Source organism: Dendrobium catenatum, unplaced genomic scaffold (genome assembly GCF_001605985.2).
Source record: "Dendrobium catenatum unplaced genomic scaffold, ASM160598v2 fragScaff_scaffold_536, whole genome shotgun sequence".
Taxonomy (NCBI): domain Eukaryota; kingdom Viridiplantae; phylum Streptophyta; class Magnoliopsida; order Asparagales; family Orchidaceae; genus Dendrobium; species Dendrobium catenatum.
In genome coordinates this window covers 34,675-50,929 of record NW_021318998.1, presented here as the reverse complement: position 1 = coordinate 50,929, position 16,255 = coordinate 34,675, and the positions used below count along the sequence as shown (strand labels likewise).

Below are 16,255 nucleotides of genomic sequence, written 5' to 3'. Positions count from 1 at the left end.
AAAGTGACACGAAAACTCATTTTTGACCCGAAAACTCGAGATTAACCCGTTTTTGACCCGATTTTGACCAGAAAACCCGAGAATGACCCGATTTTTTACCCGAAAATTAGCAATTTTGGGTCAATTCCGGGTCATTCGTGTCGGGTCGGGTTGACCCGGACCCGAATCGGGTCGGGTTCGGGTCCAGAAACCTGACCCGTTTTTAAAAACGGGTCGGGTTCGAGTTGACCCGAACAGTGCCGGGTCAGTTTCGGGTTCGACCCGAACCCGACCCGTTGACCCGAATTGACACCCCTACTAATATGATTGATTTAAAGGAAGACTTAAATTAAACTTGATTATAAAGAGCTTCAACTGAACGAGACTACTTGAATTTGGACTTGAATATGACATGATAAACTATAGTTGGACTTGATTGGAATCAAACATAGTGGACATGAACTTGTCTAGAATGACCAATAGGGAACCTGACTTGAACTTGAACTTGCAATGACCACAGGGGACTTGAGTTTAGGCAGCTGTACAAAGAACTCAAACTTGAAAATGACACAAAGAACTAGCTCAAATGAATAATGCCGAGAGTCAAACTCTAATTCGATGAATGTATGAGCATGTTAAAAATATAAATGTTGATCAATAAATTTGATCATGCAAAGAAAGATCAATAAAGTGACGAAGGACTTATGTTGAAGCCTTAGTAAGCATGATTGTTGTTTTGCCCACAAGCAACATGAATGTGACAAACAAAGGAAAGTTGGAATGTGCAGGTTTTGCAAACATGGGCAGCTGTATTAAACTCCTACGAGAACAACTACAACTCATTCGCAAGCAAATGAAGACTCATTGAGTGAAAATCCTAAGTTGTGATGCAAAGCATTCGAATAAACATCAATCAATAAAGTAGGGGACTTGAACTGAAGTTTTGAATAAACATTCATAAACAAATCAATAATTCGTGAAGAACATAATTCATGTATTTAACCTACAAACAAATGCAAGAAAGATGTGGATAGGACGTCAAGCATACCACTGATATTTTGCTGCTAACACACATGGAAATAAGTATCTAACGAATGTGATTCACGTACAATTATGAATCAAAGAACTTGCAACACGGTGGCCTATTCACAATACAAAGATCCCAAACAATAAGCCATTTTGATCATTTAAATGTACTCAAATCAATATCACACATTCAATCAAGGATTCATGCCAAGATTTCAAATGAACATGATTTGCTCGTGAATAAATGTGATACTTATGAAAAAATCATTCTACATGCTACAAACCATGAAAGGAGATAAGGAACTTGGAATCATTATTTGTCTACAAACAATGTGCAAGGCAATATGAAGAAGGAATTCTTTATGGAAACATTGTCATTCTTATGAATAGAGGTAGAAGATGTGTGACAAATATAATGACATTCCAACCAATGTGTTTGCAATCAAAATATGAAGCTTTTAAATAATGTGGAAGAACTTTCATGCCAATTAGAATGCAAATATCACTAAACAATAATCACCTATAAATGAGGAGTGATTACAAGCAATGTTCGAGGATGAATAAATTCTCTAGTTCTTATCCTTAAGCGTTGACCATGCACGTAAAGATTGAATGGAGAATGCAATGATATGTCTATAATCAACAATAAGGAATCTCATTGAAGTGTCAAGGGATCAACATGTAAATCAACATATAAATATCAATGAAGAAAGTTACCACACAAGATACAAGCTACGTTCAAAGGCAATAAAGGATCCAATGATTCATTAGCCAATACATGTGAAGGGACGCGAAGTCTTTTTGACAATGGGGCAAACCGCATATGGAGGATGATCAGCATGTGATGTTTGTATAATTTATGCAAAACATACAACAATCCTCACAAACAATGTGGTCTTTTGCCAATAGGTTCATTATAATATACGATGAATATTAGGACACCCCAATAATTAATGTCAATCCATTCATGAAGGAGCGCAATAGTTCTCTGGAAATAAAGAAAGTTGACTTGTAGAAGAATACAGAAAATTTGCCTACAGTCGAAATACTAGAACATTCGGGACCGTCTAACCAACACTAGAACATTCACATAGTCCATAACAATACGATGGCAAGCAGATACATTTAAAACCCCATAAACAGAAGTTTTCAATGACACTCTAGGAGACCCGTGCCACATTCAACATGGTTGGTTGCAAAGGATTGACACATCTAGATGTGTTGAAATGAATGTCAACACACACTATATGGTGCCTAACAAAATTAATGATCAATGTTTGGCAAATGTGTTGTTAAAGGTCAATGCAAATCTTGTTAATCTAAACCCACAACTGCAAGTAGAAGTACATACGCTACTCTAACTACGTCAAGAGCTACAACAATCATTTTTGGGATGAACATCTCGACTTCAGCAAGGGCACAATCATCCAGTAAGCCAACAACAGAAAATGATGATTATGACATATCGGGGAGTTACTTGTTGGTTCTCATACGAATTTTGGGAAGAGAATGCCAGATCTAGTCATTATGGAGTGAGTGAATCTCAGTTCAACCAGATCTTTAATGTTGAGTTGGATAAGATTATCGCGGTTTGCAAGTCCCTCGAGAAATAATGGTCGTACATCCAACACACCACCCATAGGCAAATGGTGAAAGGGCTACGACAAGTACAAGTTCCTACGAGCTTTCGTATAAGATTCGTTAAATGTCCAAAAAAAACCCCACACGTGCACCGTAGTTTGTATAAACATAGGTACGCAATGGGGTAAGTACAATTACAAATACCCGCATAGGCCCGACGAGCGTGTTGTAAGAAACACATGTGACGTCTAGGGATGTTGCGCGGATCAATAAATTCAAACCTGATCCTCCTAAGAAGCTAAATAGGAGTCGACAAGGTCATCAAATTATTATAAAATTGCCTCTAATATACCAGCATTGGCCCCGGCGAGTATGTTGTAAGAAACAGATGTGACATCTAGGGATGCTGTGCTGATCAATAAATTCAAACCCGATCCTCCTAAGAAGCTAAATAGGAGTCGACAAGGTTCATAAAATAATTATAAAATGCCTCTAATATACCAGCATGGGACTCGGCAAACGTGTTATGGGTACACAAGTGTTTTATAGGGATATTGCGCGGGTCAATAAATGAATTCAAATTCGAACCTAATCCTTATATACGGATCAATAGGAGTCGATAGGGTTCGAACAATTAAGCAAATATGCGGTTGTGGTGACCGGTATATTTGTTTTAATACATTCATATTAGATTTTTTAAGGCATATAATCAAGAGAATTCACTAACAAATGCTCAAAGCCTATGAAACCCGATCCTTAGTTGACAACTAGACAGAGTCCACAATGTTCAATCCATAAATGCAATGATCCCAAAAACCCCGATGATGGCCGTATTGAATGCTAATCTCAACCGGAGGGGTCCATTCTATATATTTCAAATACCACTCAAACACTCAAAAATCCAAAAATTCTCGAAACCATTCAAAACTCCAAAACTCAAAAATCTCAAAAATTCATATAATTAAAACTAAAATCAATCCATCAGCACTTAAAGCAAAATCCATCCACCCTCCGCAATAGTTTATCGGGGTGGACAAATTTAAAACTACTTCAGCTCACATAGAGGTAATGTCTAGTCGAAAATATCACTAGGATTCTTTCTCAAATAGTCTCATGTCAGTAAGGACGTGGTACTTGTCCTCTAACAGGCAATTTTGTCGTCAAATGGCACCGCAAGATAAATGGTTATGACCCGGGGCCTAAAAAATCGAGTGGTTTTGCCACCAAATGGCACCACGAAATATCAATTATGACCAGAACCAATACATTCCTTAATGGCATCAAATCCTTTATATATAAATTAATAGGATATGATCGATAAGGCACAAAGCCCTATGTTAGCTAAGGTGGATTTAAATTTGTCCACTTAGACAAATATTCACCCCAAGGCTACAAGGTCCCCTTAGACGAAGCAACCCATGGCTGCCGACAAGGACCCTTCTATCAGGTTAGGTCGACTACCTCCTTTGACTAAGTAGACCAGGGACCACGATGACCCGAGACAACGGAACCATGGGATCTAATTAGGCCTATCATCTATTCCCCCACCATCCATTTTAGTGCACAATGATGAAATTTCTAATTTTAAATATTAATCCTTCAAATTTCAACCTATGCTGCTATTATATGCCAGATAACACGTATCTTTATGTATTTGATTGATGACTAGCCTTCATCAAAAGTTTTCTCTTGTTATCAAGAGGGGAAATTAACTATAGGGGCTTGCGCCTATAGGAAACTAGAACTCAGATCATAAAGTCTTCGCAAAATGAGGGCGAAATCTCTATGTAGTGTCTTATCTACAAACCCATCTGTCTTCCCAAAATTTATCATGGAACTTATTTCGTTAAAACTTCCCCCAAAGAGAAAAGCTGGGGCCGAATTTTTGAAACCCACAACTTCATTAGCACAATGCTATAATGATATGGAATATCTAGTTATATTGTGTTGGAATGGTCCAATTCTGTTTAGAATTGGTCTCATAGCGAGCAGAAATGCAAAAAGAGAAAAAAAATGAGCTTATGAAGAATTTCTCCGATACAATCTGAAACTAATTTTGAATAATAGAACAAATCATAAACCCTCTGATGTCATCATACATAATTGACCATTTTATACAATTGCTGCTGAAACACATTAAACAACATTAAGATGTCAAAAGAAAAAAATTAAACTCCCATAAATAGCGGCAAGAATTATACTGTACACTAAATGTTTCCATTAAGAAAACCAAGACACTTGGCTACATCAGTATCATTCTTCTAATGAAAAAGATTAGGTTACACAAACTAAACATAACCAGATCTTAATCTGCACTGTTAACCATACAAAAGCAGAAGAAGACTTCCAGCTAAGATTTTATACTAAAAAAATGATCAGAAGTGAACGCAAAGATGAGAACATGAACTCATCAAACGATATACCTTTTGGACATTTACAAAAGAGGGTAAGTAAAATAAAAATGCTGCGAATTAATGATTTCTTTGAAGGTCTGCTCTCACTACTAAATTATAGCCTTTGCACGCGCAACTGACAGCAACTGGAGGTTGTTGAAGTGAAACTTTGGCTTGCATGATAAAATAGGTTCCTAAGTGAAGTAATCCTGCCGAACTAAGGTGATGAAATCTGCAGCTAGCAAATCATCATTCTTGTGCTTCCCAAACTCGCCATTTCCTTGAACGTGCCAAGATATCTTAGGTGGGAGCGGCATATATAGATCTGCAAATTCTTCAAAACTGTCAAGTACAAGGAACTTACGCAGAAAGACAGCCATAATTTAAGCCATTAAATTTTTCTAAAAGGTCTGAAATGAGAAGAGAACTAAACATTTCAGTGACATCAACTTATATTTAAGTGATGTAGGGAAAGAAATCTTCAGATGTGAATTTTGATTTAGCATGTAAAAACTAATAAACGTTATGTATAGGTTCTTCTGTTTATATAATAAACTATTAAAAAACCAAAAATTTCCTGCTAGGTGAAGTAGGAAGCTCAAGGTACAAAATAATAGTTAACAATTATTGCATCATGGACGCCACGAAATGCATGGCTTGATACTTTAATATTCACAAAAGATCTGTTTGACATCACTTTTGTTTTTTATTTTAATTTTGTTTTTGTTCTAATTTTAAATAAAAATATATTTTTTATTTTATTTACTTTTTTTAAAAAAATTTAATTCTCTCAAACTTTCCATACCAATAATTTGGCTTTTATCTCCTTGTCGACTCCCACTCTTGTGATTTCCCTTTCTTAGGCCCTTCAACTCCTGCTCGAAATCCTTCTCTATAAAACTAACTATCCGCCAACCACCCCTTGTTCAAGGGCTATGATGTTGAAGATGATGTGGAGATCATAACTAATATCCTAATAATTTAGGAGAAAATGATGTCGTAGTCAACAGCTGGCACTAGGAATAAATTGGTTAACAAGTGAAGGATACCTCAGCAAAAGAAGCCATACAATTTCAGCCACTAGTCTCCGACTTTTGCCTAGTGAAGGACAGCTTTCATTGGTGTCATTCTTATTAGGAAGAGCTCTCATCAACATCGTTCGAGAGCGCTCACAAACATGTTTCAAAAGAATGCAAAACGGAGGGAGTAGAGATGTGAGTTTGAAAAAAAAAAAAACTGTTTCAAAAATTCAGAACACATGAAACTTACTTTAAGCATTTAAAAAAAACTTAATTAATTTTTAAAAATAAAATACAAATGCGTACTAAATATTTTTAAATCTATTCTTTTCTTATTTTCTTTAAAAAAAATACTACAAATACATCAAACTTTAGGATATCTCAGTGACAAAAAGGTCCATAAATAATTTATTATCAAAATCATATTTAGATCCTGGATTACAAAATGTTTATCACCCAGTCATACATAAAAAGCAAAATTTAAAGAAACTGCTATTTATGAATTTCTGAATGATATTTATAAGCATCTGTTAGACCGGCCCAGGATGGGCCGGTTGGACCGATCCAACAGAGACCGGTCCACTACTACGCGCGACGGACTGGGCGGAAACGGCAGCAAGAGGCGGAGCTTCCTGTGGACCCCACGTGGGATTAATTTTGATTTGGGAGGGAGAATTTGAATGAGGGGGGCTGTTTTAGGAAATCCATTATTGTCCTTTATGATTATTTTGGTTTAATTAGTAGATTGGGAGGGAAATTGGGATCATCTTGAATTTGAGTTTTCTTTTTGAGATCTAGGTTTTGTTTTGGGCTCTTGGTTTCGCCGGAGACTTTGGAGAGTACGTTCTTCCTCTCGAATCGAAGAACAAATTGTATTTTTGCAATTTTATTCGTCTACTAATAAAATACTAGCCTTTGCTTGCATTGGATCTCAGTTTTCTCGTGTTTCCTCACTGTTTTCCTGTGTAAAACTGCTGTCCACTACTGGAGACAGCAGTTTTTTCCCTGGTTCCACTTCAGTTTTGGCTAGGAATTACTTGATTTCAAGTATTTGTGGTGGACAGGCTCAGCAAGTATGCACACTTCATTCTCTTACGACATCCTTACACGGCGGTGTCGGTGGCTGCGGCATTTATCAGGGAGGTGGTCAGACTGCATGGGGTTCCCGAATCTATTGTGTCTGATCGAGACAAAGTGTTCCTCAGCCAGTTTTGGAGAGAGCTGTTCAGGATGCAAGGCACGATTCTGAAGAGAAGCACCGCCTACCATCCACAAACCGATGGACAAACGGAGGTGGTGAACCGAAGTCTAGAAACTTACTTGAGGTGTTTTGCTTCAGAAACACCGTGGATGTGGGCAAACTGGCTACCTTGGGCTGAATATTGGTACAATACGTCGTACCATTCTGCCTCTCAGATGACCCCATTTAGAGTGCTGTATGGAAGGGATCCCCCACACTTAGTGCACTACAGGAAAGGAAGTACACCGGTCTCGACAGTTGAGCAGTACATGGAGGAAAGGGACAAGGTGCTGGAAGAATTAAAGAAGCATCTGATGAGGGCTCAACAGATCATGAAGAAGCAGGCAGATTCACACAGGAGAGACATGCAGTTTAAAGTGGGAGAGAAGGTATTCCTAAAACTACGACCCTACAGGCAAAGGACAGTCGCGAAAAGAAGGAATGAGAAATTGGCGCCAAGATATTTTGGCCCCTACGAAGTGTTGGACAAGATCGGAGCAGTGGCGTATCGTCTGAAGTTGCCCTCTTATGCTACCATACACCCAGTGTTCCATGTGTCACAGCTGAGGAGAGCACTAGGGGAACAGGTAGCTAGTGTGGAGTTACCAGCATCTTTGACAGAGGAGTTAGAGGTGATCATGGAACCTATGGAGTTGCAAGGAGTGAGGATTGATAAAAAAGGAAACAAGGAGGTGTTGATTAAATGGAAGAATCTTCCTGATTACGAAGCTACTTGGGAGCCTTATGAAATTGTGAAGCAACAATTCCCCAATTTTCACCTTGAGGACAAGGTGAGTTTTTGGGAGGGGAGTAATGTTAGACCGGCCCATGATGGGCCGGTTGGACCGGTCCAACAGAGACCGGTCCACTACTACGCGCGACGGACTGGGCGGAAACGGCAGCAAGAGGCGGAGCTTCCTGTGGACCCCACGTGGGATTAATTTTGATTTGGGAGGGAGAATTTGAATAGGGGGCTGTTTTAGGAAATCCATTATTGTCCTTTATGATTATTTTGGTTTAATTAGGAGATTGGGGGGAAATTGGGATCATCTTGAATTTGAGTTTTCTTTTTGAGATCTAGGTTTTGTTTTGGGCTCTTGGCTTCGCCGGAGACTTTGGAGAGTACGTTCTTCCTCTCGAATCGAAGAAAAAATTGTATCTTTGCAATTTTATTCGTCTACTAATAAAATACTAGCCTTTGCTTGCATTGGATCTCAGTTTTCTCGCATTTCCTCACTATTTTCCTGTGTAAAACTGCTGTCCACTACTGGAGACAACAGTTTTTTCCCTGGTTCCGCTTCAGTTTTGGCTATGAATTACTTGATTTCAAGTATTTCCTATCAGCATCTAGCATAAAAGGTGTTGAATAAAAAAATGTCTGTGAATCACACACAACTATATTGAGAATATTAAGTGAAAAAGGGAATAAAAAAATAGGGAGAGAGAGACGTTTGAGTAACAAGTTCTAAGAGTCCAATAAATTGGGCTAGAATACAAAAAATTACATCTAAAGAGATAAACTGAGCAAGCTAATTCAACTCTTTACCCTCTATATAGATTTACATTGGAGCTTGAGTGTTAAATAATTGACCTCATACACAACTGCACAACAACGTCATCAAGCCTTTATCGCACCATGTGGGGTCGGATCCATAAATCCATAAGAGTCAAATTCTCATTTAAATTTAATAAAAAAAATCATTTCTAATATTTTCTAGCTAAGTCTTTTTTAGGTCAATATCTACCTATCTTATCAGAAGGTCGACCATTTATGTGTCTAAAGCATCTAAAGGCAACACTCTCTAATCTTATTTACCATTGGAGCTACTCCAAGCTTTTCACGTACATAGTGATTTTGCATTTTGTCTCTAACAATGAAGCCAAACATCAACTTGAGCATCCTCATCTTTGCAACACTTAATTTTATGCTTCTCTTTTAAAGGAAAACCTTCTGTATCATAAAACATTATAAGTCTACAAATATCATATAGGATTTTCCCTTAAATTTAAATTATACTTTTCTATCACACTACAAGCTCGATGCATTCCTCCACTTCAACCATCTCCGCATCTATTTCACCATCACTTTGAACTATACCCAATATATCTTAAATATGTACTCTTGCTAATGACTTAATCGCCCAAAGTCACAATCCCCCAACTAAATCTATTACTACTAAAATTACACTCCATGTATTCAATTTTAGATGTACTCAAACAAAAATATTTAGACTCTAAAGTTGACCTTCATAATTCAAATTTTCCTTCAACTCCCGCTCTAGTCTTATAAACAAGAACAATATCATCAGCAAAAAATTATACATCAAAATATATGCTCTTATAAATGTCTAGCACAAACATCCATGACTAAAGCAAAAAAATACGAGCTTAAAGCTAATCCTTGATGTAATACAACTGAAATAGAAAAATATTTGGTCAAACCACGTGTTTGCATACAAGTAACAGCTTTTGCATGCATATCCTTAATGACTTGAATATAAGCATTATTAACTCATTTCTTTTATGGAACTTCCTAAGCACTTCTATTGAACTTTATTATATGCTTTCTCTAAATCAATAAATATAATATTTATGACCTCCTTATTCTCTCTATACTTCTCCATCAAACCTCTCAATATATGTATAGTTTCAACAACATAACTACCCGGCAAGAATCAAAATTGATTTTGAGAAATATTAGTATCATGTCATATCTATGCTCAATAACTCTCTCACATAATTTTAATGTATAACAAATTAACTTAATTTCTCTATAATTCAAACACGCTCTTGTGCATCAGCTTTATTAATAAAAATAGGAATCAACTCGCTCTTTCTCAACTAAATTGCATCTTTTTAATCTTCAAAATAATTTTAAAAAGTTTTGTAAGCTAAAAAATTCTTTCATCTCCAAGCATTTCCACACCTCTATAAGAATATCATTAGGTCCAATAACTTTTCACTACATTTTCTTAAAAGCCTTTCTAACTTCAATTTTACTAATACGATGATAAAAACAAAAAATCTCTATTTTAATTTAATCTACTAAGATTGTTAAAGCTAATCGTATTCTCAAAATCTTTATTGAAAAATATATCGAAATATCTTATCCACTTTTATTGAATATCCTCTTCAAATAAAAGTACTTTTGGATCTCCATCCTTAAATGCACTTCACATAAACTAAATTCTAACTTCTCATATCTCTTTATTTATCAAGCTTATATATACATCTTTTGTCCTCCTTAATATATAATATATTATATAAATCATTAAAAGCTAAATTCATTGTATTATATATTGATTTCTTAGATTCCTTATGAGCACCATTATATTTTTTCTAATTTTTCAAGTTTTTACATCTAAATATTTTTTTATAACAAAGCTTTTAATTTTTTATCTTTTCCAACACATTTTCATTCTACAGCCAACTATTTTTATTATTACGTATTTTTTCTTTTAATACTCCAAGCATCTCATTTGCAATATTATTTACATAATATTAGCTTCCTCATGCACAATCAAAATCTTAAGATCTTGAATCTTAATCTCAAAAATATTTTTATTCGTATTTTTTAAAAACTCTCATCTAATCCCAGGATAGTAGTTTACTTTATTTTTCATATTTCGCTCCATTTTAAAATCCAAAATTAATAATCGATGATAGATACATAAACTTTTACTCGAAATAATTTTACACCCTTTCCAATCAAAACGATCAATTGTTCTTATAAAAAAATAATCAATCTAAATTTTATTATATCTATTCCTATAAGTGATAAGTACTCTTTTTCTTAAATAAGATATTAACAATTATAAAAGCATAAGCTAGAGCAAAATTTTATATTGTCCTACAAACTTTAATAATAGCTCCAAACTTATAGCGACCATGAATGTTTTTAAAAACTTATACCACTCTACTAACATATCCAATTAAATATCCTCCAATAAAAACTCTCTTCAAGATGTGTCTTTTGTATTAATTTTCTAATTCATTCCAAAATTTTAATTTTGAACACATACAAACTTTCTTGAGGAGCCTAAGTACTTATAATATTAATAATCTTAACATCAATAGCAATCTTTAAAGAGATAATTTTATTTCCAATTATATTAATTTTTACAGCATAGAAGATAGGGCTAATTGATAGATTACTTGATTAATGAGATGAGTTTTTTTATCATGGTCGCCTATATAAAGCGAGTTCTAGTACAAAATAGAATACGAGATCAAGTAAATCGAGTTAACTATTGATTTAGCTTGAACCGGGTTGACTTGAAATTCAAAGACCATATCATTATTTGATTTATTTGCAAAACAAAAAGAAGTGGTATGATGTAGAACTATGAATACTTTAAATGATGGATATAAGAATTTGCACGCTTTCAAATAAGATCAATCATAATTAAACGTTAGCCACTTAATGAAAATGGAAAATAAGGAAGGAGTGCCTTAGTTTAGGCCAAGTCACACAAATAATAGTTAGGATCACAAAAAAATTATAAAACTCAACATAAGCAAATATAGAGGATTTCCAATAACATCCCAAGATTAACAACGAGATTAAATGCATAGAAGTCCAATACTCATTCCCTACATTTACTAAGCTTTGGCAGAGAGCTTTGCACAATTCCTTATGCTTGATATACAACCACAATCGAAGGAGAATAAAAAGGAAATTAAAGAGGGGGAAGAGTTCACCCTTGTCTTGGCGTGGCGGTGATTTGCTACTAAACAGTGGAAAGCTATTCTTTGATGGCTTCTGAAAGAGTTAATATGATACACTGCAAGTATTCCTTGACGGAATTATCTACCTTCGGACTGACGTCGAAGAAAGGTGATCGGAGGATGTCGACGAAGACTTGTCCGTTGTAGATGAAGTCGGAGTCAAGTACAAGATCGGCCATGCATAGGATACGTAGCGTTGAAGTATTGTGGAAGACGCCCTTTGCTGTCCTTGAGGATTCTTCTTGAGAGAAAGAAGTTTCTCCAAGGAATCCAAGTAGAAGAAGGGACGGGAGAGTGGTCGGCCAAGGTAGGAGGCTTGGGAGAGTTCAAGTTTAGATTTTGGTGGAGTTGAGGTTAGGGAAAGACCGGCTAGGTTAGAGAGGGAGGTGGGGAAATATGGTTCAGATTTTAAAGGGAAATTAGGTAATTGTTTCCCTAATTAATTAATACTCTAAATTTGGAAGGATTTAATGGAGGATTGAGGAGAGAGTGTGTGTGTGTGTGGGGGGGGGGGGCTTAAGGGAACTTGGCCAAACACTTTGGAAGCAGAGGAGGTGAGAGAGAGAGGAAAGGGTTTGAAATCTTTTCCATGGCAGAGGCTTTATTTTGGAAAGCAATTAAAGAGTGGGGACAAGGAGGGGGGAGGCATGAAGAGGGGGATGGGGTTTATGGACGGGGATAGATTACTTGCTTAATTGGGAATCCAAAATTAAGGAGGAGGATTTAATTTTAATCCAATTCAAAATTGTTTTGGATTTGATTTAAGAAACTTTCCTAAAATATAGTTCTATTTTAGGAAATAGTTCATATTTCAAATGATTTAAAATTTGAATTTTAAGACTATACAAATGGGTTGGAAGGGAAATGGAAACTAGTAATGAGGGGATTTTGAATGTGGGGGGCAAGGAGGGAAGGCCTTTGGCCGGCGGCTAGGCTAGGTTAGGGTTTGGAGATGTGGAGGTGGGGATAGCCGAGTAGGAGAGGTGGTGGGGTGTAGTGGTTGGCCGAGAGTTAGGGATATGGGCTTAGGGTTGGTCGGCGGTGAGGGTGTTTGGAGGTGGCCGGAGGCTTTAGGAGCAAGGCCTTGGCCGTACGGTGGGAGGGGAAGGGAAGAAGAAGAAAAGATATGGAAGAAAATAACCAAGAACCCGAAAGCTTCCAAGGTTGGTGGGTGATCCGTTTCCCTCTCTTAGGGATTTCTCTCCAAAGCTCTGAAACTCTCACAAAAATATAAAATTGCAGAAATTTTCATTATAATTCTTCATTAACATGAAAAGAGACATAAGGGGTTTATAAATAGTCTCATACAATGAAAAGGAACTTAAAGACAGCGTTGCCCCTAGGGCTTTACATATGAAAGGGTTTGAAATCTTTCCCATGGGAGAGGCTTTATTTTGGAAAGCAATTAAAGAGTGGGGACAAGGAGGGGGGAGGCATGAAGTGGGCGATGGGGTTTATGGACGGGGATTGATTACTAGCTTAATTGGGAATCCAAAATTAAGGAGAAGGATTTAATTTTAATCCAATTCAAAATTGATTTGGATTTGATTTAGGAAACTTTTCTAAAATATAGTTCTATTTTAGGAAATAGTTCATATTTCAAATGATTTAAAATTTGAATTTTAAGACTATCCAAATGGGTTGGAAGGGAAAACGAAACTAGTAATGAGGGGATTTTGAATGTGGGCAGCAAGGAGGGAAGGCCTTTGGTGGCGGCTAGGCTAGGTTAGGGTTTGGAGATGTGGTGATGTGGAGGTGGGGATAGCCGAGTAGGAGAGGTGGTGGGGTGTAGTGGTTGGCCGAGAGTTAGGGATGTGGGCTTAGGATTGGCCGGCGGTGAGGGTGCTTGGAGGTGGTCGGTGGCTTTAGGAGCAAGGCCTTGGCCGTACGGTGGGAGGGGAAGGGAAGAAGAAGAAAAGATATGGAAGAAAATAGCCACGAACCCGGAAGCTTCCAAGGTTGGTGGGTGATCCGTTTCCCTCTCTTAGGGATTTCTCTCCAAAGCTCTCAAACTCTCACAAACACACAAAATTGCAAAATTTTCATTATAATTCTTCATTAACTTGAAAAGAGACATATGGGGTTTATAAATAGCCTCATACAATGAAAAGGAACTTAAAGACAACGTTGCCCCTAGGGCTTTACATATGACCAAACCCTTAAGGGTAAAAATGGAAAATGCAACTAAAACAAATACATAATGCAAATAAATAAAACAAATACAAATAATGGGTCGAAAATAAATCGGTGCGATCGTGGACGTAGATCGTCGGCCACGTCTCTGATATACTTTCCATTATCTGATGTCCCCATCATTCCCCAGGGTAGGAAAAAGCTCGACTCCATCAAGTAAGCGTCCTGAGTGCTCTCATAAATCTCCAATGCGTCGGGGTCAATCTGTTGTAACTCCTCGCGATCCAACCAAGTATTCTCTGACTCAGGCTTACCTCTCCACCAGATCAAATAGCTTCTTCGTCCACCTCTTGTGAAAATGATATCATCACTCAGAATCATGCCAACCTTCTCTGCCATAGGTATTTTGGGAATGTTTGAAAGTGGAGATAGGTTTGGGTTCTCACAGGGTGGGGTCACACAAGGCTGCTTTTGAAGTGAATTTGGTGGGTTAAATTTTGGGCCTTTATATGCTACTAGATCTTCTATATTAAAAGAGGGATTGATGAATTCTGCAGGCATATCCACTACATAAGCATTACCATTGATTTTCTTAATTATTTTGAATGGCCCCTCCACTCTTAGCGTGTAACTTTTTAATCGTTCCTTGCGGGAACCGTTCCGGATGAATCCGCACCATCACTGAATCGCCAACCTCGAAAGTTTTAAATTTTCGCTTAAGGCCAGCATAAAGTTTATAATCATTATTTCTCTTTTCGATCTAGCGTGCAATTTCTTTATGAAGTTCATGCATATGTAATGCAAATGAGGATACATACTCAAAAATCCTATACTTAGAACACATGGGTATGAAATTTAGAGGCTGTCTAGGCTTGAACTCATAAACAATTTCAGTAGGGCTTAAGCCAGTGGTACGTTTCACAGAATTATAATAGGTGAACTCAGTTGTGGGTAGTATGGAATCCCAATCCTTAATATGTTCAACTATCATGGATCTTAACAGATTGCCTAAGCTCCTATTGACCACCTCGATTTGGCCATCAGTTTGAAGATGAAAGGCTGTGGAGAATTACAATTTAGTGTCAATTTTCATCCATAGAGTTTTCCAAAAATAAGTGGTGAACTTGACATCTCTGTCAGATACAATGGTTTTGGGTAAACCATGTAATCTGATGACCTCATTGAAGTAAAGTTTGGCAATATGGGAGGCGTTAGATGTCTTGAAGCAGGGTAGGAAATTGGTCATTTTGGAAAATCGATCAACCACAACACAAATGGTGTCATTCCAACGGACAGTTTTGGCCAAGCCTAAGATAAAATCGATGCTAACATCTTGCCAATGACAGCTGGGAACAGGTAGAGGGGCGTAGAGACCAGTGTTTTGTTTGGATTGCTTGGCACGTTGGCAAGTGTGGCGCATGCTGAACATTTTACCAACATCCTTCTTCAGACTAGGCCAAAAGAAAAGGTACTCCACGGCTTCTATCGTCTTATCCGGGCCAAAGTGCCCAGCAAGGCCTAGGGCGTGGAGTTCTCAAACTAGAAATTCCCTATGGAACGTGCTAGTGATGCAAAGCTTCTAAACTTTGAAGAGATAACCATCCTCCAGAAGAAAATCATTCACAAGGCGTGTGCTGCCAATGGCCAAAAGAGAATAAGTCTCCTTAAAGTCGGGGCATTCCAAAACGTCCTTTTTGATTTGTTCAAATCCCACGACTTCAGCTTTCATCTCAGTGGTGGTCATCAAATGACGACTGAGAGCATCGACAGTTTTATTTTCAACTCCCGCCTTGTACCTAAGGGTATAAGTATATTCCTGAAGGAATTCAACCCATCGACCATGACGTGCGTTCAACTTCTTTTGGGAGTTGATATAACGTATAGCCTCATGATCCGAAAAGATAACAAACTCTTGCAGGAGCAAGTAATGTCGCCAAAAACGAAGATATTGGATCACCACATAGAACTCTTTGCCTTATGTGTAATAATGCTACCGGATGTCATTTAGCTTTTCACTAAAATAAGCAACAGCATGACCTTCCTGAGATAGGACTCCAATTCCAACCCCCGAAGCGTCGCAGGTCATTTCGAAGACTTTGGAGAAATCAAAAAAGTCTCATAACGAAGACTTCCACCATTCTTTTCTTAATCTCTTC

At 37.3% G+C, this 16,255-nt stretch overlaps 1 protein-coding gene across 1 annotated transcript in view; it reads right to left on the bottom strand.

The window, feature by feature from the left end:
* Positions 1 to 4,740: 4,740 nt before the first annotated feature.
* LOC110109329 (probable magnesium transporter NIPA6) overlaps positions 4,741 to 16,255 on the bottom strand; it is a 45,295-nt gene continuing 33,780 nt past the window's right edge. Inside the window, exon 4 of the mRNA XM_028694651.1 lies at positions 4,741 to 5,304. Coding sequence (XP_028550484.1) covers positions 5,174 to 5,304 — 131 coding nt within the window. The 3' untranslated portion in view covers positions 4,741 to 5,173. The remainder of the gene's footprint in view (positions 5,305 to 16,255) is intronic.